This window comes from Mirounga angustirostris, unplaced genomic scaffold (genome assembly GCF_029215605.1).
Source record: "Mirounga angustirostris isolate CCGP_5_RB_7025 unplaced genomic scaffold, mMirAng1.0.hap1 SCAF_11, whole genome shotgun sequence".
NCBI classification, from domain to species: domain Eukaryota; kingdom Metazoa; phylum Chordata; class Mammalia; order Carnivora; family Phocidae; genus Mirounga; species Mirounga angustirostris.
This window is the reverse complement of record NW_026991719.1, coordinates 45,627,741-45,653,237: the sequence shown is the minus strand read 5'-3', so window position 1 is coordinate 45,653,237 and position 25,497 is coordinate 45,627,741. Positions and strand designations below refer to the sequence as shown.

Sequence of the window (25,497 nt, the reverse complement as noted above, 5' to 3'; positions counted from 1 at the left end):
AATTATAGCTTTATTACCGAACATTATTGTACCAACAGGCTATATCTAGGTAGTTATATATTTTAATTATGGTAAAATATACATAACCTAAGATTGACCATTTTAATCATATGTTAAGTGTACAATTCAGTGGCATTAAGCACATTCACATTGTTAAACAACCATCACTACTATCTATTTCCAGAACCTTTTCATCACCCCAACAGAGACTCTGTACCCATTACCTCTCCATTCCTCTTCCCCTCAACCCCTGGTAACCTTTATTCTACTTTCTGTCTCTATGAATTTGCTTCCTCTAAGTACCTCATGTAAGTGGAATCAATACAATATTTGTCCTTTTGTGTCTGGTTTATTTCACTTAGCATAGCGTTTTCAAGGTTGATTTCCATGTTGTAGCATGTATCAGAATTTCCTTCCTTTTTAAGGAAGAAACACATACACACACACAGCACATTTTGTGTATCCATCCATTTGTCTGTTAATGGACACTTGGGTTATTTTTTCCTTTTGGCTATATGGTGAATAATGCTGCATGAACATTGGTGAATAAGTATTTGCTTGAATCCCTGCTTTCAATTCTTTTCATTATATACCTAGGAATGGAATTACTGGATCATATGGTAATACTATGTTTAATTCCTTGAAGAACCGCCAAATTTTTTCCACAGTGGCTGCACCATTTTGTATTCCTCCCAGCAACATATGAAGGTTCCAGTGTGTCAACATCCTCACCAACACTTGTTATTTTCCATTTTTTGATAATAGCCATCCTGATGGCTATGAAGTGGTATCTTATTGTGGTTTTGATTTGCATTTCCCTAATGACTAATGATGTTGAGTATCTTTTCATGTGGTTATTGGTCATTTGTATATCTTCTTTGGAGATATGTCTGTTCAAGTCACTTGCCCTTTTTAAAATTAGGTCGTTTATTTTTTTGTTGTTGTTGTGGCTGTTTTTGAGTTGTAAGAGTTTAGGCATACTTTTTTTTAAGTGAGTCTAAAAATGCAGTTGACGCTTGAATAACATATTGTACAATACTGTAAATGTATTTTCTCTTCCTTATGGTTTTCTTAATATTTTCTTTACCTTTATTGTAAAAATACAGTATATAATACATAACATAATACAGTATATAACACATACAAAATATGTGTTAATCAACTGTTTATGTTATTGGTAAGGTTTCTGTTCAACAGTAGGCTATTAGTAGTTAAATTTTTGGGGAGTTAGGAGTTAGACACAGATTTTCAACTGAGGTCGACACCCCAGTCCCCTCCCAATGGTGTTTGAGGGTCAGTTGTATTAAGCGGAAGTAGCCATTTTAGTTTGGATTCTGATTATTGCTTTTGCAGCATTTTAACTGTAAATTTGTTACCAAAGAACATTGGGATATTCTAAAGGATTCATGGCATATTAGTGTATTAGAAAGAGCACAGACTTCTACATCAGACTAAGATTCAAATGTGGACTCACACTTAGCCAGTGTGATCTTGAGGAAGTTACTTAGATGTTTCTCAAAGCAGGTATTTATTTTGATGATTAAAAATATAATGCATATAAAATAAGAGTAATATTTAATGGTATCTTCTGCTATTACTGTAATTATTCGATAGTAAAAATACATAGGCAACATTTTCATTGAAAGGCAGAGGGCTTAACTTGGTTGTATCTTCTTCTTTTTAAGATTTTACCTATTTATTTGAGAGAGAGAGAGAGAGCGTGTGTGAGAGGAGGGGGAGGGGTAAAAGGAGAGGGAGAAGCAAGCTCCCTGCTGAGCAGAGCACCAGACACAGGGCTGGATCCCAGGACCCTGAGACCATGACCTGAGCCAAAGGCAGACGCTTAACTGACTGAGCCACTCAGGTGCCCCTTGGTTGTGTCACATCTCACCTTAGCCTTAAAACTAATTAGTCTGAGGAAGCTTATTCTTTTTATAATAGTCTCTTAATTATTTGTCCCTTGATCACTAAAAAATGATCAGGAGGGTTGAAAATCATCAACTTACAGTATACCATGCTATCAATATACTTTATCTATTTTAGATAGTATAAGAGAGATTTTCTATGTAGACATTATGAAATACATTAGTTTTAGCTCTCTCTGGCCTATAATATAGATAGATTAGATATTATGTATCTGTTTTTAGAAATTGGTCCAAGCAAGCAAAGGAAATTAACTCCCCCCATCTTGTAAAAGAATCTTTTGAACCCCTGTCCTTTTTTTTTTCTCTTCAGAGATGGTTAATCTCTAATATTAGGTAGAGGCGTTTCCATTGCATGTATACTTTGGCCTAAAACACTAGACTTAGATACTTGAGGAAAACCATGGGACTTTGCTGAACTAAATTAGTTTCATTCATGGCATTCTCTCAAGAATGAAGTACACTGACTACATTATTGTTAATGGAGTCAAGGGCTTCTATTTATAATGTTTGTAAAGAGTTTGAATTTCTGATTTCCTTTAGAGGTTATATATCCAGAGAGTTTTTAGTTTCCTTTTTTTAAAAAATTTTTTATTGTTATGTTAATCACCATACTAGTTTCCTTTGCTGACAATCTGTTGTTTGAGTTTTAGTAACTTAAGTCAGTGGCTTAGGGAAACTAGTCACTCCACCTAACATATACTGCAGCACTTCTCCAGTTCTCTAGGCATACTTATAGGTGTGTTAAACTTCAGTATCTAGATATGCTACTGGTAATAATCTTTAATTAAGGTGACTTTCAGTGCTTGTTAGTCGGAATTTCTTTGCATCCTTGGCAAATAATAAGTTGGATATAAGATTTGGTTTTTATAACAAGGCACATTAATGGTCTAATTAATAGGAAATTTAAAATAAGATTGTTACTTTGATATAATTGATGTTTACTAATTAAGAGTTCTATATCTTGTTTATGATTGGAAAAATTGATAATGAGATACGTATTTTGTTTATTAGGTTGTCTATCAGGGACCTACTAAACCACGCATTTTTTGCTGAGGATACAGGACTGAGGGTGGAGTTAGCAGAGGAAGATGACTGCTCAAATTCATCCCTGGCTTTAAGACTCTGGGTTGAAGACCCTAAAAAATTGAAAGGCAAGCACAAAGACAATGAAGCTATTGAGTTCAGTTTCAATTTAGAAACAGATACATCTGAGGAAGTAGCATATGAAATGGTAAGTGAATCCTACCACTTTTCTCTACCCCCTGACCACTGCTGCCCTTTATAATATTAGGGTTGATTGATTCCTTTCTCCTTATTGCTTTCTTTCCTCCCTATTTTCTCCTTTTCTTTATTTAAATTCTTTTATTGTGAAATGCATCTCTACAGCAGAGTATATTAAATTTGTACGTACAGTATAAAGAATAATAAAACACTACTCTTGTTAAGAAATAGAACATAACCAGTACCTTAGAAGCCACCTGTATGCCCCTCCCAGTTGTATTCCCTTCCCTAATCACCACAGGTAATATCTACCCTGACTTTTGTGTTACTCATTTCTTTGCTTTTTGTTATAGTTTATCTAAGTAATATATTGTTTTGTTTTAAAAATGTGAGTGACCGGTGCACATCTAGCTGGTTACTGAAGTTATTATTAGGTGAAGATGCTCAAGAGTGCATAAGCTGAACAGTCTCTCAGTCAAAATCTGGCTTCAGCTTCTCTAAGTGTTTATAAGAACCACTTTTGGGGATGTCAGCAGGTGAGGTCATGAGTGAGTTCAGGGAAGTACACATGTGGCTCACCAGTCAGGTCACCGGCAGACCATTGTGTGGACCAGAAATTAGTTGTCTGATAACAATATGGTTGGATGGGGAGTGGGCCCCTCTGACTTCTCTACTTCTAATCACCCCATGATCCCCCTCCTTACAGAGCAGATGACAGCAGATAACTTCTGTGGGTTTGAATGTGTGTCCACACCTGACTCAGGCTGCTGCAGCGCTTGGAGGAAAGGTGTGTAGGAGCTTTGGCAGCACATAGTCAAATTAGCCAAGTACAGAGAGTCTGAGCCAGGCTAGCCTGGGCATTTTGTCCTCAGGTTAAAAAGAAGGATGGAACATTGACATTGGGGATCTTGGAGATGATAGCCTTTAACATGTCTATTTTTATAGTCATACTGTTCTAAGCTGGAATGATTGTCTTGGACATCTGGTGCACAACTATTATCCTGATATTTCTCTTTACTATCTTTCTAGACTTCTCTTCCTCTCTTCTGTTGGGTTTCATGTATCCTAAATCCCATGTCTTTCTCTTCCTTGGCTTACCCTCTTGTTTTAGTGACACACTTCCTCTGCCTGCTTCTTAAAGAAAGGGTATGAGAGGTAAATTCTTCGAGACTTGCATGTATGAAAATATTTTTATTCTATATTCATATTTAATTGATTGCTTGGCTGGCTAAGGCATTTTAGGTTGCAGGTTTTTTTTTTTTTTTTAATTTAGACTCATTGTTCCATGCTTTTCTAGCTTTCAGTATTGATATTGAGAAGTACAAAGTTGTTCTATTTTCTGAATCTTTTGCATGTGATCCATTTTTTGCTCTCTGGAAGCTTGTAGTAGTTTCTATTTCTTCTTTAGTATTCTAAAATTTCACAGTGATGTGTCTTGATTTGGGTCTATTTTCATCCACCGTGTTGGATTCTCAGTGGACCCTTCCAATCTGTCAACTCATATCCTTTAGTTTCTGGGAAATATCTTGAAGTATTTTATTGATGATTTCTTCCCCATTGTTTTATTTCTGGAACTGTTATCATTTGGATGTTGGACCTCTTGGACTAATTCTCCAATGTTCTTAACTTTTCTAGTTTCCATCTTTTTGTCTTTTTATTCTCCTTTCTGGCAGATATTACCAACTTTACCTTCTAACCCTTCCAGTTGAGTTTTTCATTTCTGCTATCATGTTTTTAATTTTAAGCATTCCTTTTTATTTTTTGGTCTGTTCCTTCCTTAGAGTAAACGTCTTGTTCTTTGTTTTGTGGAGGCAATATTATCGTACCTCTCTGTAACGTAAGTAAAGAGAGTGTTTTTAACATTTTTTCTCTCTGTATAGTCTCTTTTCTTCAAATTGCTGTTTTGCTTTTGTTGGTTTTGTGCTCTGTCTTCTTGTTAGAGGTTTTTCTGATATTTCTGATAATTCTTGGCTAGTTGCTCATAATTAATAGGTTATAGGAGACTATATTTTTTTCTGTTGCTGTGTAATAAATTACCACAAATTTAGTGGCTTAAAGCAACACCCATTTATTATCTCAGTTCTGGAGATAAAAAATCCTAGTGGGCTTCACTGGATTCTCTGCTTCAGATCTCACAGGCTGAAATCAAGGCCTGGGCTTTTATGTGGAAGCTCTTGGTGGGGAGGGTGAGGGGAGTGGGGGTGGGGTGGGGACTGCTTTCGAGTTGTTGGCAGAATTCAATTCCTTATGGTTGTAAGACTGAGGCCCCTGTTTCCTTGGTGGCTATTAGCTGGTGGTCACTTTCTATTCCTAGAGGCTGCTTTTCAGTCCTTTCATGTATCCCCACTCCATCTTCAAAGTCAGCAATGTCATGTTGAATCCTAGAGTTACCAGCTGGTAAAAGGCTCACCCAGATAATTTCCCTATCTTAAGGTCAGCTGTTCATAGCAAAATAATGAGAGTGATATCTCATTATATTCACAAGTTTGAGGATTAGGATGGGACATCTTTGAGGGGCCATAATTTTGCTGACCACAGGGACTTACAGCCTATTGGATGATGTGTTTGCTTGTGTCAGACTTGTTAACTTTAACCTGTACCATAGGGTATCTGGGTGGTATCTTTAATTAGGGAATCTCTGGCATCAATATTTGTAGGTCTGTCTTCTTGGATTGGTCAGATTCCCCAGAGAATCATCTTTTGAAGTCCTTCCTGAAGGGTTAGGGTCTGGTTACTGGTATTTTGGTAGTCAAGTGGGGAAAAGGGCTAAAGGTTTCTGCATATGGCATTCAGCATACATATGCTCATTTAATCTTGTTTTCCACATGGTAGCCTTACCCTCGACTGTGCCTGGTGTTCCATAGTCCAGAGATCCTCTCTTTTACCCTCTCCAGAGAACAAAACTCCAGGCTTCTTGGGTAAGGGGAGAAAGGTGTGGAATGGAAGGTGGGGCACAGGGATCTAAACATTTAACTGCTTCTCACAACCCTTTCACTTAATTTTCCTTATTTTAGTCATCTCTTTTGACTTCACCCAGTTCTGGAAGTAACTGGTATTGCCAGTTTCTGTGCCTTATGAGTATTTTTCAGTATAAGTGATAATGCTTCTCAGCTTTCCCTAGTTCACCTTTTTCAGGACTGCTAGGTCACTTATTACTTAATCTGTTTTCCACATTCTGGAGTGTCCAAAATGTTGTTGCTGTTGTCTTTCTCTTATTCTCCCTATCCTTCTGGGTTTACAGCTTAAAAATCCATTTAGTGTGGGGTTTTTTTGGAGCTTCGGGAGGGAGTGAAATTAAATATATGGATTCCATCTAACATTTTAATCATCTTTCAACTACCACGAAATTTCCCTGAGTCTGCAGACCCCCAAGACATGCTTTAAAAAACAGATTGTAGGACTGAGAATGATATGCCATGACACCTCCTCAAGTCATCTTCTCTGCTACTCAGCCCTGCTCTTCTCAGACAGCAAGCCCTTAACTTCTCTTCTCTCACTCTTCTAATGCCTGGTAAGATGTAGTACTTTGCTGTGAGCATATTTCCCTTTGCCTAGAGTGTGGATCTCTAAACTTCGTCCACACCTCCCTTAATAGCCAGCAAGTTCCTTTTTTTGTTTTAATTCAAGTCAGAGTTTACCTTTCTCTGTGACGCTGTCTCTACTTTTTCCTTTAGGGCTTTTGCAGCAGCTCATTTCTACCTTATTTTAAGTTAAATTTGTACCATCTTACCACCAGATTGTGTGCTCATACAGGACAAAGGACCGACACAGTAACTTATATGTCTCTGGAGTCCAGTACTGGGCACATTGTAGGCACTTAATGTTGTTGAATAAGGAAACCTTTTTAATCTTTCACAAACCTTAATGACAGTCACAAATGATCTGTAATAAGACTGCATGTACTGAAACATCAAGTTATTTGTTTTTGTTTAAAGCCAGAATTATTTTAACAATGTTTGGTAATGGTATTGTTTTTCTTATGCTGATTAAAGGCTCTGAATTTATGTATGTCGATTAAGAAAGAACATAGATGTACATCCAAAATATTGAATCACTATGATGTACACCTGAAACTGTCAGTTATATTGAATTGAAAAAAAAGAAGGAACATGTAAACAAATTAACTGTTATTTAATAGCATTTGGATTTTGGGGGCACAAAATAACTCTGCTAGTAAAAAGTTAAAATCGTAAATGTTAAAGATGTAGTTTGCTTATGTTTTGTTTGTAGGTCAAGTCAGGATTCTTTCATGAAAGTGATTCCAAAGCTGTTGCTAAGTCCATTAGAGACCGGGTCACCCTGATAAAGAAGACGAGGGAGAAGAAGCCAGCTGGCTGTTTGGAAGAACGCAGGGAATCCCAGTGCAAGTCTGCAGGGAATGTACTCCCTCAGCCCCAGAATACAGCTTTGCCCCCTGCTCCTGCTCAGCACACTGGGGCTGAATGTGAAGAAACTGAAGTTGATCAACATGTTCGACAACAGCTTCTACAAAGAAAACCACAGCAGCACTGCTCCTCTGTTACAGGTAACAGTTAAAATTTATAAAAGCAAACAAATGTGTAATTGTATTCCCTTATCTCAAAATAGTACTTTTGTGTTTTTCTTTTTTTTTAAGATTTTATTTATTTATTTGACAGAGAGAGACACAGTGAGAGAGGGAACACAAGCAGGGGGAGTGGGAGAGGGAGAAGCAGGCTTCCCGCTGAGCAGGGAGCCCGATGCGGGGCTCGATCCCAGGACCCCCGGGATCATGACCTGAGCCGAAGGCAGATGCTTAATGACTGAGCCACCCAGGCGCCCCTACTTTTGTGTTTTTCAAAGCATTCTGTTATCTATCATTTCATCAGTCCTTTTACAAAATCCCTGAAATAGACAAGCCGGCTAGTTTCCTTATTTTAAAATTAAGAAACTTTTGTTATGTGACCTGTCCAAGGTGCTAATTGAGTAAGGATTATAATCTTTTTACTATTCTTAAAGGTCCAATGTAAATCCTTTAATAAAGAAAATTTGGAATTAAAGGGAAAATGTGTTCTTCAAGAAGGAATTTTCTAGATTTTAAGATCCTTTGTATTTTAGGCTCAAGTATAAAATTATCATAGTTCCTCTAATTTTTCTGCTGTAATGCATTCTCTTCTCTAGAAGGACAGAGTATTTTCATAGTAATAACTAATTGTTCTATAAAGACAGTATTATTTTCTAGCCAGGTTCTAGGAGAATGAGAATATGACACTTAGATTTTACTGAAATTAGTAAATGAGATTAGTTGGGTAGGGGAGAAGCAATCACCCAAAGGTGTGGAATGGAGGGTGAGGCACAGTGATCTAAATATTTAACTGCTTCTCACAATCCTTTCACTTAGTCTTCCTTATTTTAGTCGTCATCTCTTTTGACTTTACCCAGTTCTGGAAGTAACTGGTATTGCCAGTTCCTGTGACTTATGAGTATTTTTCAGTATAAATGATAATGGCCAGCAAAAGGAGTTGATTTTTATGTGATTCTTTGTTTTTAGGTTTGCTCTACTAAGACAATTTTAGTTGTACCACAGTTTCAGCATGGGAAGTTTACATAATGTTTTTTGGTTAACTGTGTAATGTACATGTTTTATTTCAAGTTGTCTCAGGTTGTCAGAATAAAAAAAAAACATAGAAAACACTTATTTTCTATGCCATTTGGACCTTGTGTTTCAAGATTTTCCTTCTACCTGTTGCTTATTTTCTTTGTCGTAGGTGACAATTTGTCCGAGGCAGGAGTTGGATCTGCTATACACTCAGATACTTCAAGTCAGCCCAGTATAGCCTATTCCTCAGACCAGATGATGGGCTCTCAAGTGGTTTCCAACATCCCACAGGCTGAAATAAATGTTCCAGGGATGATTTATCCATCCCAGCAGCTAGTAGGACATTACCAGCAGATTTCAGGGGTGAGGTGAACTGTTACAATTTTAAATATATAATACATATATATTTACTGTAAATGGGAGAGTTTATCTTTAATATATTTTTTTCTTATTTAACAGTTGCAACAGCAGCCAAAGCTGACTCAGCCCCACATTTTGCCTTTGGTTCAAGGTCAGTCCACTGTTTTGCCCGTACATGTCCTTGGACCTCCGGTTGTCTCACAACCCCAGGTTTCCCCATTAACTGTCCAGAAACTCTCACAGATAAAGGTAAGATATATTTTAGAGGCTCTGTATTCAGTTAAACATATTGAACACTGCCTAGATTTTCTGACAGGCAAAGGCTCTCTTTCATAAATTCATTATAGTTTGTATAAAACACACTGAAAGCCAAAAGTTGTTTATGCTTTCCTTCACCAGAGATGTTCTTGAGGATGTGCCTAACATTGTGAAACTAGAATCTTGAGACACTGCTTGTATAATTGGAAAAGAAAGTGAGAACTCCATAGATGGATAAACAAATTTATTTAGGACTCAAATCTCTTGCTCTTGGTGATGATGATTTGTTCTTTGTATTAGATTTTTCTAGCCCAGTGTGAATGTGGAGGGATTTCTTTCTTTTTTTTCCCAGATTTTATTTATTTATTTGAGAGAGAGAGAGAGAGTGCACACGAGCTTGGGGGGGGGGGGTGGGCGGGGCAGAGGGAGAGGGAGAGGCAGACTTCCCCATGAGCAGGGAGCCCAATGCGGGTCTCAATCCCAGGACCCTGGGATCATGACCTGAACCGAAGGCAGACGCTTAAGTGACTGAGCCACCCAGGCACCCCTGGAGGGATTTCTTTCATAGTTAATTAGAAATAATATTTTATAGACTTACAGTTTTTAGCACTTTCATCTAAATTTATGGAGGTTCCTCAAGATGTTAAAAATAGAGCTACCCTATGACTCAGCAATTGTACTACTAGGTATTTACCCCAAAGATACAGATGTAGGGAAAAGAAGGGGCACCTGCACCCCAATGTTCATAGCAGCAATGTCCACAATAGCCAAACTGTGGAAGGAGCTGAGATGCCCTTCAACAGATGAATGGATAAAGAAGATGTGGTCCATATTACTCAGCCTTTCCATCAGAAAGGATGAATACCCGGGCGCCTGGGTGGCTCAGTTGGTTAAGCGACTGCCTTCGGCTCAGGTCATGATCCTGGAGTCCTGGGATCGAGTCCCGCATCAGGCTCCCTGCTCAGCGGGGAGTCTGCTTCTCCCTCTGACCCTCTTCCCTCTCCTGCTCTCTGTCTCTCATTCTCTCTCTCTCAAATAAATAAATAAAATCTTTAAAAAAAAAAAAAAAAAAAAAGAAAGGATGAATACCCACCATTTGCATCGACATGCATGGAACTGGAACGGATCATACTAAGTGGAATAAGTCAAGCAGAAAAAGACAATTATCATATGGTTTCACTCATATGTGGAACATAAGGATTGGCACAGAAGACCATAGGGGAAGGGAGGGAAAACTAAAGGGGGAGAAATCAGAGAGGGAGAGGAACCATGAGAGACTATGGACTCCGGGAAACAAACAGGGTTGCTGGAGGGGAGGGGGTGTGGGGGGATGGGGTAGCTTGGTGATGGGTATTGAGGAGGGCACGTGTTGTGATGAGCACTGGGTGTTATATGCAACTAATGAATCCTTGAACACAACATCAAAAACTAATGAGGTACTATACAGTGGCTAACTGAACATAATAAAAAAAGGTTAATAAAAAACCTTTTGGCTTTTTAAAAAAATTCTTGGCTTTTTGAAAAATTTAAATTCCAGTGTAGTTAACATATAGTGTTCTAATAGGTTTCAGGTGTAGTGAAGGTGTAGTGATTCAACAATACTATACATTACTCAGTGTTCATCATGATAAGTGTACTCTTAACCCCAGTCAACTATTTCACCCATCCCCCCCCCTTTCTGGTAACCATTGGTTTGTTCTCTATAGTTAAGAGTCTGGTTTTTTGTTTTGTCTCTTTTTTTCTTTGTTTTGTTTCTTAAATTCCACATATGAGTGAAATCATATGGTATATGTCTTTCTTTGACTGACTTATTTCACCTAGTATTATACCCTCTAGATCCCTCCATGTTGTTGCAAATGGCACAATTTCATTCTTTTTTATGGCCAAATAATATTCCATTATATATGTATACACAATACTATATATATATACACACACTATATATATATATATATGCACACACACACATATATATACACACACGCACACACACACACATTCCCACACCCCACATCTTTATCCATTCGTCTATCAATGGACACTTGGGTTACTTCCATAATTTGGCTGTTGTAATTAGTGTTGCTATAAACATCAGGGTGCATATATCTTTTTGAATTAGTGTTTTTGTATTCTTTGGGGGGAGTACCCAGTAATGGAAGTGGCTGCACCAGTTTGCGTCCCCACCGGGGGATTCCCAAGCGGGTTCCTTTTTCTCCATGTGCTCGCCAATACTTGTTTCTTGTGGTTTGGGTTTTAGCCATTCTGACAGGTGTGAGGTGATAGCTCATTGTGGTTTTGATTTGCTTTTCCCTAATGATGAGTGATGTTGATCATCTTTTCATGTGTCTGTTGGCCATCTGGATGTCTTCTTTGGAGAAATGTCTGTTCGTGTCTTCTGCCCATTTTTAAATAGGATTATTTGTGCGTTTTGGTGTTGAATTATATAAATTCTTTATATATTTTGGATACTGATTCTGTTGGATCTTGGCTTTTTTTGATTCATGTTTATTTCTATAGGAGAGATAAATGTTTTTGTCTTTTTGACTCTCAAGGTCAGCATTATTCATTTCTGACAAGGAAGGAATAAACAGTCTTTATGAGAGCTCATATATTAAGACTATATTCTGGTTCCCAAGGTTATGAGGCCTGGACACATGGTTCAGCTTTTCTTTGCCATCACTGCATTTTCTTTTCTCAACCTCACCCTCCCCTGTGTGTGCCTTATTTCTTTGGGAATGAGATAGGGAGAGAGAGCATGAGGTGGGGAGGGTCAGAGGGAGAAGCAGACTCCCTGCTGAGCAGGGAGCCCGATGCGGTACTCAATCCTGGGACTCCAGGATCATGACCTGAGCCGAAGGCAGTTGCTTAACCAACTGAGCCACCCAGGCGCCCCTCACATGCTGTTTTTTAGACTTTTTCAGCACATATAGAAGCCATAAGCAAGCACTTTGACCGTTGGTGTCTTCTTATGAATGTGGTAGTTCAAGTTCTAGGAATTACTGCAGCCAACCTATATTTATTCAGCCAACTCTCTGCTCTCCTCTTTAGAGAGCTTCTGTGTTCATTTTAGCTATGATATTGAAATTCTTTTGAGCTTTTTCTTGGAACTTCCAGTGTCTGGTGTGTGAAAGTGTTAGATTCAGTTACTCTGAATCTCTGCCAGGGTTTGAATGAGTTATGTGGCATGTGAAATAAATGAGAAGCCATGAGCAGTATATTACTGGGACTGGTCTCAATCCCTTAATGTATTCAATTATCATTTATTCATGGTATTAAGGATTTTTGTAGTACTAAAACTATACCCCGCACCTTTTTAATAACTTGCTAAAATTTTTAGAACATAGCATTATTTTATCTGTCATTCTGTCTGGGACAGGCCCATTAAAATTGGCATGGTATATGCATTTACAATTTGAATTTTCTTTGCACCAAGAACCAGGAACTGCAGCTGACCTTGGAGCAGATGGACAAACTTCAGCCTAATCTATGACTTTAGACTTGCCAGTTACTGGAGTTCCACAACCAGTCTTTCTGCAGTTTCTCCTCAGACATTGCCTGCCTCACAAATGACTTCCGAGCATCTAACAGTTGGTCTTCAACTTGAGCCTGGCCCTAGAAATGGAAAGCAGGCGTTGACCATATCACCAGATGCTAATCAGACTTCTAGTTTCTTACTGGTTTATTGTCCTCAAGCTTTGTCAAGTCATTCTGCCCATTACCTGAGCAGTGCACAGAATGTTGCTGGTACAGCTCAGTTCCCTTCTAATTCCACTGGGGGGCATTCGGGGGCCAATCAGCCTCCACAAAAGATACATTCAGTACCCCACCCATATCCAGTCCTGCATCAGGAATCGATAGCTCTAGGTTCTTTAGCGCCACAAAGCCAGACTGTGCATTTGAAGAAACCTTGTTTCCAAGCCTCTATGCAGCAGCAGCCATTAATTTTACAACCTTAAGATTATGGCATCACTACAAAAAGTTTCAGCAGGATTGTATTCTACGAGTGTCTGAAGCTCATGCAAGTGAGCAGCAGCCAAGGGGTGGTATTGAAAGTGTGATTCAGTCCCTGGAATAGCCATCTTATTCTGTTGAACATGCTTATCCAGGACCACCGGCAGAACTGCCATCCTTCCCACTGAAGGCTCCTGGGCAGCTGCCGTTGCCCCCAGGAACAAGCTTCTTACCCATCACAGCTAATTTACCCAATCCAGGCTCCAGCACAGCCTGTTTATTCACTGCCAGCCCCACAGTATTCTCTTTACACTGTGCAACCACCAGGATCATAGTCAACCCATTCTATGCAGACTTCTTCTCCAGTCCCACCTGTGGTACAGCCCTCTTATTTGGCCCCAGGCCAAGGGCAACCTGCTTTTCCAGTACAGCCTCGGGTTTCATCACCTTTTCCAGACCAGCCAGCATATAAGATCCAAGGAGCATACTCTGTGCAATCTATAGAACAGTCTGCTTACCAGGTACTACCTCTTGAGCATGCCCATTATTTAGCACAAACTGTTTACACCATCCAGACAACTGAACAGGCAACCTTCATGACCCAGTAAGTATATACAGTAAGCTCTCCTGATAGCAAGCACGTACATATTACAGACTCTGCGGATCAGAAGTTACACCCAGTACCACCTTTATGGCACAGACTTCTGACCAACAAGCCTATTTAACACCACCCTAAGGTAGCAATTCTTCAAAGTTGGAGCAAAAGCCATTTTTAACATCACCCTTAGAAACACAGACACATTTTATGGAGCCTTTATTTATGTCCGGCACTCAGCAGCTCCATCACAAGCAGATGTCCATTTTAGACACCAGCAGCTAGAAGCCCAGTCAATTAGCATTACATCTCAGAGGGCCGTGGAAGGGCAGCTTCAACACCCTGCGCAGATGTCCTTCATTCAGTAGGCTTCCTCACAGACCCGGATCCAGCCCCCACACTTTTCTACACAGCTTTTGCAGTCACATCTAACACCAAGCCAGGTTTCTCATTCAGCTTTCATTCAGCATCAGCAGATGGACGACTTATTCATCTTATAGACAAGCACAGAAAAGCCATCAGTTGTCTATTCAAGAAGGTCCCATAAATCAGCAGCGGTCTTTGGGTAGCCACCATGCTGCTTTCTAGCAGCGGTTACCTCCTTCATAGGCACCTAACCAGGTTCAGCCATTACCAGGTATGTCAAAGGCCATTATAAACACAGTACAGATTATACCTCCTTTGCAGGAACCGTTGCAACCAGTGGCAATGGAACAACAATATGTAACACAGCCTTTAGAGCAGCCTCAAGTGCTTCAGGCATTAGACAGCAGTCTAACTTTTCTCCTGAAGAAAACCCTAGCGCAGGACCGGCCAACATGCATTCAGCAGCAGTCTGTCCAGCCATAGTGGCAGCCATCCTGGCTCACACTTGTTTTTGGGTCAGCAGAAACAATGACAACAGCAGACCCTCTATCAAAGCTCTGAGATAGCTCTTTCAAATCAGCCGTCTTCTTCTGTTCATCTGTCGTCAACACTTAGTATTCTGGTACAGGCTTCCACTGTCTTCCAGAGCATTTCTATGTCACAGACGCAACAGCATTTGCAAAGCCAAAAAATTCCGAAGGTAAATCCTTCTGGGGAAAAATCTAGACGATTGTGATTTTTCTATAATGTTCAAGGGTCAGGGAGATAGTGAGCTAGGTAGAAATAGCATTGGACAGGGAGTCATAGTCCCTATTTCGGGGTCTTTTCCTTATTCAGGGTGTGGCCTTGACTCAGGTCTCTTTGGAGTTTCCTCATCTGTAAAGTTGGAGGGGTTAAACCAGATGATGGTTTTTGATAACAAAAAAATATTTATATCAGTGAATAAAACATGAAAGTCCCTTCTGTCATTGACTTTTGTTTCTAAATGGGGGGAGACTATCAATAACCTTAATAGAAAGTAAATTTATAGTATAGTCCCAGGAGATTGGGGGAAATGTGGAGCAGGGTAAGGAGGAAAGTGGGTTATAATTTCAAATAAGGTGGTGATCAGGGTAGGCCTCATTGAAAAGGTGACATTCAAGCAAACATTTGAAGAAGGTGAGGCAGCCCACAGTGCACATTTCAGGCAGAGGGAATAACCAGCGCAAAGTCCCCGAGGAAGGAGAGTGTCTGGCCTGTTTGAAGAACAGCAAGGAGGCCAGTATTGCTGTTAGTGGTAAAATGTTAGGAGCCTGTGATTGTCTTATTCTACATTAATAATAAAGCATTTGCCTTTATGAGATGATAATAATGAACACTACTAAGTGATTCCTAGGTGCCAAATACTGTCTTACTGGTTTTACATGTACTATCCTCATAACAACTGTATGAATAGTAGCTATCATTACCCCTATTTTACAGGTAAGGAAACTGAGGTTCAGACAGGTTACAGGAGGGTCAGGATTTGAACCCAGACTACATGGCTGCAGAGGCTGTGCCCTCAATCATTACACTATCCAGCCTCTTTGTAAGATAGCATCCTGCCTGCCAGAATTGGAGAAAAAGGGCATGATAACTTCATTGAGATTTAGTTAACTTGGGATTGATTGAATTAATTATAGGAAGGAATTGACAATCCAGTTTATTCTTTTTTTCCCTCTCTTTTATTCGCTTTAGATAACTCTAAAGACTCTGAATTGATTTGAGTTTGGCTAATAAAATGCTTTGATAAGAGGTATGCTGTACTATAAGAGTTTTCTAGTGGTGGTATATTACTTTTCCAAAAGCTATTATCTCATTACTGTGTGTTTTATAAAATTCTCTCTTCATCAAGGGCATAAATTATAATGAATTCCAGTGTGTGCAAATTGACTCCTAACAGGGATGATGAAGGATTAATAAAGATCTTTGCAGTTGAAGTTTCTTCGGACAAAGCATGCTATTCTGGGATTTATTTCTTTAGAATAAAGTTCTTTACAAAGTATTTTGGGTTGGAATATTCATTTCTGTGGGCATGTGTTGGATACTTTCCTTACCTAATTAAAAAAAAAATTTCCCCAATATTTATTAAGAAAAATTTCAGAGATATGGAAAAGTTGAAAAATTGTAAACACCCATATACCTACCAACTAGAATCTACAGTTAACTTTTGCTTTATTTGCTCAATCACATATCCATCCCTTTATTCATTTATCAATCCATCTCATTTTTCTGGCACATCTCAAAACTAAAGTTGTTAACATCAGTATATTTCATAAAATACTTCAGCATTCATATCATTGGCTAGAACTCAGTATTTTTTTTTAGTTTAAATTTATACGCAGTAAAATGCATAGATTATAGTTCAGTGAGAATTGACAGATGCTTACACTTGTGTTACCCAAGCCATTATCGAAATACAGATGAGGTGTTGGCAAACATTTTCTGTAAAGGTCTAGGTAGTAACTATTTTAGGCTTTGTAGGCTATATAGTCTCTTGCAGCCACTCAATTTTACTATTACATGAAAATGGCCATAGGCAATATGAAAAAAAATGGACACGGCTGTGTTCCAGTACAACTTTATTCACAAAAATAGATGGTGCACCAGCTTTGGCCTGTAGTCTGTAGCTTACCCACTCAGTACAGAATACTGCCATTACTGCGGAAAGTTCCCTGTGCCCTTCCCCAGTTGGTAGCTCCCACATCCCACCAGAGTCGACTGCTGTTGAATTGTTTCACCTTAACTAGTTTATCCTGTTCTAGATCTTCATATAATTGGAATCATACGATGTGGACTCTTTTTTTTTTTTTTAAGATTTTATTTATTTGACAGAGAGAGACAGCGAGAGAGAGAACACAAACAGGGGGAGTGGGAGAGGGAGAAGCAGGCTTCCCGCCGAGCGGGGAGCCTGATGTGGGGCTCGATCCCAGGACCCTGGGATCATGATCTGAGCCAAAGGCAGACGCTTAACGACTGAGCCACCCAGGCACCCCACGATGTGTACGCTTGTATAAGGCTTCTCTCAGTATGTTTTTGAGATAGATCTGTGTTGTGTGTATCAATAATTTTTTTTTTACTGCAGAGCAATATTCTGTTGTATGAATATACCAAATCTGTTTATCCATTTTATTATTCATGAATATCTGAGTGGTTTCTAGTTTTGGTTTATTAGAAATGAAACTGCGATGAATATTCTTGTATAAGTCTTTTTGTTAACATACGTTTTTATTTCTCCTGGATAATACCTAGGAGTAGAATCACTAGGCCTTGGGATAGATATTTGTTTACTTTTTAAGAAATTGCCAGTTTTCCAAATTGGTTGCACTAACTTACACTAACACCAACAATATATGAGAGTGCCACACCCTCACCAACACTAATTTTAGATATTCTGGTGGGTGTGTAGTGGTATCTTGTGGTTTTAATCTGCATTTTCCTGGGCGCCTGGGTGGCTCAGTTGGTTAAGCGACTGCCTTCAGCTCGGGTCATGATCCTGGAGTCCCGGGATCGAGTCCCGCATCGGGCTCCCTGCTCTGCGGGGAGTCTGCTTCTCCCTCTGACCCTGCTCTCTCTCATTCTCTCTCTCAAATAAATAAATAAAATCTTTTAAAAAAAAAAATTTGCATTTCCCTGATGACTGTGTTGTTGAGCATCTTTTCATGTATTTACTGGTCTTTGTGTATTTTTCTTTATGAAGCATCTATTCAAGGCATTTGCCCATTTTATTTTGCCTGTTGTAGTTTTGCCTTGTCATTTTTGACTTGTTAGGAGTTCTTTTTTCTTTTTTTTTTTTTAAAGATTTTATTTATTTATTTGAGAGAGAGAGAATGAGAGACAGAGAGCACGAGAGGGAAGAGGGCAGAGGAAGAAGCAGACCCCCTGCTGAGCAGGGAGCCCGATGTGGGACTCCATCCCGGGACTCCAGGATCATGACCTGAGCCAAAGGCATTCGCTTAACCAACTGAGCCACCCAGGCGCCCGACCTGTTAGGAGTTCTTATATATGCTGGGTAATATTAGTCCTGTAGCAAATACATGTTCTATAGATATTTCTTCCAATCTGTGGATTGCCCATTAATTTTTGTAATGACTTCATTTGATGAAACAGTATTTTATCTTGATGAAATCTAATTCATCAAAATTTTCTGTTGTGGTTATTGTTTCTGTGGCCTCAGAAACCTTTGCTTACACCCAAGTTAAAAAAAATACTCTCCTCTTTTATGCTTTTATGTTATATGTTCAGGTTTATGGTCTATCTTAAATTAATTTTTATGAGCGGTGTGAAGTAGGAGGTCAAAGTTCTTTTTTTTCCCCCATATGAATACCCATTGTTTAAGCTTCATTTGTTGAAAAGATTTCCTTTTCCCATTGGATTTATAATATATTTTGAAGTTAGGTAGTACAAGTCTTTCTTTTTTTTTTTTTAATTTTATTATGTTATGTTAGTTACCATACATCATTAGTTTTTGATGTAGTGATCCACGATCCATTGTTTTCGTATAACACCCAGTGCTCCATGCAGTACATGCCCTCCTTAATACTCATCACCAGGCTAACCAATCCCCCCTCCCCCTCCCCTCTAAAACCCTGTTTGTTTCTCAGGTCCATAGTCTCTCATGGTTCATCTCTCCCTCCAATTCCCCCCGCCCATTTTTCCCTTCCTTCTCCTTATGTCCTCCATGCTATTCCTTATGTTCCACAAATAAGTGAAACCATATGATAATTGACTTTCTCTGCTTGACTTATTTCACTTAGCATAATCTCCTCCAGTCCCATCCATGTTGATGTAAAAGTTGGGTATTCATCTCTTCTGATGGCTAAGTAATATTCCATTGTATATATGGACCACATCTTTCTCCATTCATCTGTTGAAGGGCATCTCGGCTCTTTCCACAGTTTGGCTATTGCGGACATTGCTGCTATGAACATTGGGGTGCATATGGCCCTTCTTTTCACTACATCTGTGTCTTTGGGCTAAATACCCAGGAGTGCAATTGCTGGGTCATAGGGTAGCTCTATTTTTAATTTTTTGAGGCACCTCCACACTGTTTTCCAAAGTGGCTGTACCAACTTGCATTCCCACCAACAGTGTAAGAGGGTTCCCCTTTCTCCACAACCTCTCCAACATTTGTTGTTTCTTTCCTGTCCATTTTGGCCATTCTAACTGGTGTAAGGTGGTATCTCAGTGTGGTTTTGATTTGGATTTCTCTGATGGCTAATGATGATGAACATTTTTTCATGTGTCTGTTAGCCATTTGTATGTCTTCCTCAGAGAAGTGTCTGTTCATCTCTTCTGCCCACTTTTTGACTTGATTATTTGTTTTTTGGGTGTTGAGTTTGAGAAGTTCTTTATAGATTTTGGATACCAGCCCTTTATCTGTAGTGTCATTTGCAAATATCTTCTCCCATTCTGTGGGTTGCCTCTTTGTTTTGTTGACTGTTTCCTTGGCTGTGCAGAAGCTTTTTATCTTGATGAAGTCCCAAAAGTTCATTTTTGCTTTGTTTCACTAGCTTTTGGAGATGTATCTTGAAAGAAGTTGCTGTGGCTGATGTCAAAGAGGTGACTGCCTATGTTCTCCTCTAGGATTTGGATGGATTCCTGTCTCACATTGAGGTCTTTCATCCACTTTGAGTTTATCTTTGTGAATGGTGTTAGAGAATGGTCGAGTATCATTCTTCTGCATGTGGCTGTCCAATTTTCCCAGCACCATTTATTGAAGAGACTGTCTTTTTTCCATTGCATGTTTTTTCCTGCTTTGTCAAAGATTATTTGACCATAGAGTTGAGGGTCCATATCTGGGTTCTCTATTCTCTTCCATTGGTCTGTATGTCTGTTTTTGTGCCAGTACCATGCTGTCTTGGTGATCACTGCTTTGTAATATAGCTTGAAATCGGGCAAGGTGATGCCCCCACCTTTGTTTTTCTTTTTCGACATCTCCTTGGCGATTCGGGTCTTTTCTGATTCCATACAAATTTTAGGATTGTTTGTTTCAGCACTTGCAAAATGTCATTGGAATTTTGATCGGGATGGCATTGAAGGTATAGATTGCTCTGGGTAGCATAGACATTTTTTTTTTTTTAAAGATTTTATTTATTTGAGAGAGAGAATGAGATAGAGCATGAGAGGGGGGAGGGTCAGAGGGAGAAGCAGACTCCCCACCAAGCCGGGAGCCCAATGCGGGACTCGATCCTGGGACTCCAGCATCATGACCTGAGATGAAGGCAGTCGTTTAACCAACTGAGCCACCCAGGAGCCCTAGCGTAGACATTTTAACAATGTTTATTCTTCTGATCCATGAGCATGGAATATTTTTCCCTCCTTTTGTGTCTTCTTCAATTTCTTTCATGAGTGTTTTGTAGTTCCTAGAGTATAGATCCTTTACCTTTTTGGTTAGGTTTATTCCAAGGTATCTTATGGGTTTTGGTGCTATTGTAAATGGAATCGTTTCTTTAATTTCTCTTTCTACAGTTGTGTTGTTAGTGTATAAGAAAGCAACTGATTTCTGTGCATTGATTTTGTATCCTGCCACATTACTGAATTGCTGGATGAGTTCTAGTAATTTGGGGGTGGAGTCTTTTGGGTTTTCCACATAAAGTATCATGTCGTCTGCAAAAGGAGAGAGTTTGACTTCCTCTTTGCCAATTTAAATACCTTTTATTTCTTTTTGTTGTCTCATTGCTGTTGCTAGGACTTCTAGTACAATGTTGAACAACAGTGGTGAGAGTGGGCACCCTTGACGTGTTCCTGATCTTAAGGGAAAGGCTCTCAGCTTTTCCCCATTGAGGATGATATTCGCTGTGGGTTTTTCATAGATGGATTTTATGAGCTTGAGGAATGTTCCCTCTATCCCCATACTCTGGAGAGTTTTAAACAGGAAAGGATGTTGTATTTTGTCAAATGCTTTTTCTGCATCAATTGAGAGGACCATATGGTTCTTCTCCCTCCTCTTACTAATGTGTTCTATCACATTGATTGATTTGTGAATGTTGAACCACCCTTGCATCCCGGGGATAAATCTCACTTGGTCTGGTGGATGATCCTTTTAATGTATTGTTGGATCCTATTAGCTAGGATTTTGTTGAGGATTTTGGAATCCATATTCATCAGGAATATCGGTCTGAAATTGTCCTTTTTGATGGGGTCTTTGCCTGGTTTGGGGATTAAGGTAATGCTGGCCTCATAGAATGAGTTTGGAAGTTTTCCTTCTGTTTCTATTCTTTGAAACAGCTTCAGTGTTTCTTCTTTGAATGTTTGGTAGAATTCCCTAGGGAATCCATCAGGCCCTGGACTCTTGTTTTTTGGGAGGTTTTTGATCACTGCTTCAATCTCGTTACTGGTTATTGGCCTATTCAGGTTGTCAATTTCTTCCTCTTTCATTCTTGGCAGCTTATAGGTTTCCAGTAAGGCCTCCATTTCATCCAGATTGCTCAGTTTATTGGCATAGAGTTGTTGATAATAATTTCTAATAATTGTTTCTATTTCCTTGGTGTTAGTCGTAATCTCTCCCCTTTCATTCATAATTTTATTAATTTGGGTCCTTTCTCTCTTCTTTTGGATAAGTCTGGCCAGTGGTTTATCAATCTTGTTAATTCTTTCAAAGAACCAACTTCTAGTTTCATTGATCTGATCTACTGTGTTTCTGGTTTCTAATTCATTGATTTCTGCTCTAATTTTAATTATTTCTCTTCTAATGCGTGGCATAGGTGTCGTTTGTTGCTTTTTCTCTAGTTCTTTAAGGTGTAGAGTTAGTTGGTGAATTCGGGATTTTTCTATTTTTTGATTGAGGCTTGGATGGCTATGTATTTCCCCCTTAGGACCACCTTTGCAGTATCCCATAGGTTTTGGACCGATGTGTTTTCGTTCTCATTGATTTCCATGAATTGTTTAAGTTCTTCTTTGATTTCTTGGTTGACCCCAACATTCTGGAGCAGAGTGGTCTTTAGCTTCCAAGTGTTTGAATTTCTGCCAAATTTTTTCTTGTGATTGAGTTCCAGTTTTAGAGCATTGTGGTCTGAGAATATGCAGGGAATAATCTCAATCTTTTGGTATTGGTTGAGACCTGATTTGTGACCCAGTATGTGGTCTATTCCGGAGAAAGTTCCATGTGTGCTCGAGAAGAATGAGTATTCTGTTGTTTTAGGGTGGAATGTTCTGTAAGTATCTATGAGGTCCATCTGGTCCAATGTATCATTCAAAGCTCTTGATTCCTTGTTGATTTTCTGCTTAGATGATCTGCCCATTGCTGAGAGTGGAGTATTGAGGTCTCCTACAATTAACGTATTGTTATCAATATGACTCTTTTTTTTTTTTTTTTTTAAGAGAGAATGAGAGAGAGAGCACATGAGAGGGGGGAGGGTCAGAGGGAGAAGCAGACTCCCTGCCGAGCAGGGAGCCCGATGCGGGACTCGATCCAGGGACTCCGGGATCATGACCCGAGCTGAAGGCAGTCGCTTAACCAACTGAGCCACCCAGGCGCCCTCAATATGACTCTTTATTTTGGTTAACAGTTGGCTTATGTACATGGCTGCTCCCATGTTGGGGGCATAGATATTTACAATTGTTAGATCTTCTTGTTGGATAGACCCTTTAAGAATGATATAGTGTCCTTCTGTGTCTCTTATTACAGACTTTAGTTTAAAATCTAATTTGTCTGATATAAGAATTGCTACCCCAGCTTTCTTTTGAGGTCCACTGGCATGGAATATAGATCTCCATCCCTTCCCTTTCAGTCTGGATGTAACTTTAGGTTCAAAATGAGTCTCTTGTAGGCAGCGTATGGATGGGTCCTGTCTTTTTATCCAATCTGCAACCCTGTGCCATTTTATGGGAGCGATTAGGCCATTCACATTGAGAGTGATTATTGAAAGATATGAATTAATTGTCATCATGTTGCCTGTGAAGACGTTGTTTTTATAGATTGTCTCTGTCAATTTCTGTTGTATATCACTCTTGGGGTGTTTCTCCTTTTATAGAACCCCCCTTAATATTTCTTGCAGGGCCAGCTTAGTGGTCACATATTCTTTCAACTTCTGCCGGTCGTGGAAGCTCTGCTTCTCTCCATCCATTCTAAATGAAAGCCTTGTTGGATAAAGTATTCTTGGCTGCATGTTCTTCTCATTTAGTACCCTGAATATGTCTTGCCAGGCCTTTCTGGCTTGCCAGGTCTCTGTGGATAGGTCTGACGTTATTCTGATGTTCCTCCCTCTGTACGTAAGGAATCTCTTTCCCCTAACTGCCCTTAAGATGGTTTCCTTGGTTCTAAGATTTGTAAGTTTTACTATTACATGCCAGGGTGTTGGCCTGTTTTCCTTGATCTTAGGAGGGGTCCTCTCTGCCTCTAGGACGCGAATGTTTGTTTCATTCCCCAGATTAGGGAAGTTCTCAGCTACGATTTGCTCAAATACATCTTCTAGCCCTCTCTCTCTCTCCACTCCCTCCGGGATTCCAATGATTCTGACATTGGAATGCCTCATGGTGTCACTTATTTCTCCAATTCTATTTTCATGGATTCTGAGTTGTTTTTCCCTGGCCTCCTCTTTTCCCTTTTTATCTATTATACTGTCTTCCAGATCGCTTATTCTCTCTTCTGTCTCAGTTACCCTAGTTGTTAGATTATCTAGATTGGATTGGATCTCATTGATAGCATTTTTAAGTTCTGCCAATTCACCTTTTATTTCTGCCCTTAGAGACTCTATGTTGCCATTAATTGATTTCTGCATTCTAGCCATTGTCTTCACAATTGCTAGCCTGAATTCCATCTCTGACATCTTGGTTATATCTGCAGCCATTTGTAAATCTGCAGCATAAGTCATAATCTCTGAGTCTTCTCTGTTTTGGGGGCTCCTCCTCCTAGTCATTCTGTGGATGGGTGTTTGAGGGAATGTATAGAGTCAAAATTATTGACCAGAACCCAGGCAAGATGCACCTGTTTTCTTGGGACCTTAGGGTTGCTGGCCTCTTGTTTTCCCAGCCTGTCTTCTGCGGGAGGGGCCTGCCGCGCTGTTACTCAGTCAACCCTGTTTGGGCGGAGTTGCCCTGCACCCCTGTGGTGGGGGTGGGCTCAGTGGGAATCAGTCTTTGGGGCTTTTGTTCTCTGGCGCCTTTCCCTGGCGGCTTTCTGCATCTCTTTCGCAAGTCAGAGCAGAAGAGACCTTTTCCAACCCTCTGCCTCAGAGCAGAGACCTCAGTCTGTTCTTCAGTGGGCTCTCCAGGCCACACCGTCTCCGTTTCTGTCTGTGCTGCTATAAACTGCAGCGTCCTGGGTTGTGCGCCCCTCCGCAGCGCTCCCAGTCCTACCTCCAGGTCAGGGCACGTCTCTGCCCTTTGTGCTTCTAAAACCGCCAGCCACTCCCTGTTCGCGCATGCGCGCAGGCGACTCCGCAGCTTGGGGTTCTGTCCCGGGGACTGCAGTTCACGTGCACGCGACTCCACCGCGTGGGGTTTCTACCCCCGGTGTTGCAGTTCACTGTCAGGATCCTGGCGCACCGGGTTTCCATCTCGGAGGCTGCAGTTCGCATGCGCGCGACCGTCTCTCCGGTTTCTGTCCGGGGGGCTGCGGTTCGCTTGCGCGCAACCCCACCAGTCTGGTTTTCCACCCTGGGCCTGCCCTAAAGTTCTTTCCCGATGCTACCGGTCTGCGAGTCTATGCCTGTCTGCAGCGCACGAGGCTGTCACTCACCGGAGGTGTAGGTTCCCCACGGCCAGCCACCCTCCCGCCACCGTTTATCCTCCGATATCTGCCCGCAGAATCACGGCTCTCCACTTCGTACCTCAAAACCAACCTCCTGCGATATTCTGTTTGTAGAGATCCAGATCTTCTTACATCTCAGGCTGGTTTTGTGGGTGCTCAGAGTGGTCTGGTAGATATCCAGCTCAATTCCGGGGACCAGTTGAAATAGGGTCCCCTACTCCTCCGCCATCTTTCCCCCCTCCTGTAATAGGATTTCACCTGTAGCTACGAAAAGAGTACAAGTCTTTCTACTTCATTTTGCTTTTTCAAGATTTCTGTGGATATTCTAGGTCCTTTGCAATTCCAGGCCTCGGCCTCTAGTACAATGTCAAATACGAAGGAGATACTAGACATTTTGCTTTGTTCCTGATATAAGGGAGAAAGTGCTCAGTATTTCACCATTAAGTATGCTGTTAGCTGTAGGATTTTCTAGGTGGCCTTTATCAGATGAAGGATTTCCCTTTATTCCCAATTCACTAAAAATATTTTATCTTGAGTGGATGTTGGATTTTGT

At 40.1% G+C, this 25,497-nt stretch overlaps 1 protein-coding gene across 1 annotated transcript in view; it reads left to right on the top strand.

Moving 5' to 3' along the window:
• WNK3 (WNK lysine deficient protein kinase 3) overlaps nt 1-25,497 on the top strand; it is a 157,128-nt gene that overhangs the window by 32,038 nt on the left and 99,593 nt on the right. Inside the window, exons 6-9 of the mRNA XM_064574104.1 lie at nt 2,937-3,156; nt 7,377-7,671; nt 8,873-9,066; nt 9,163-9,312. Of these exons, the coding sequence (XP_064430174.1) occupies nt 2,937-3,156; nt 7,377-7,671; nt 8,873-9,066; nt 9,163-9,312 (859 nt within the window). The remainder of the gene's footprint in view (nt 1-2,936; nt 3,157-7,376; nt 7,672-8,872; nt 9,067-9,162; nt 9,313-25,497) is intronic.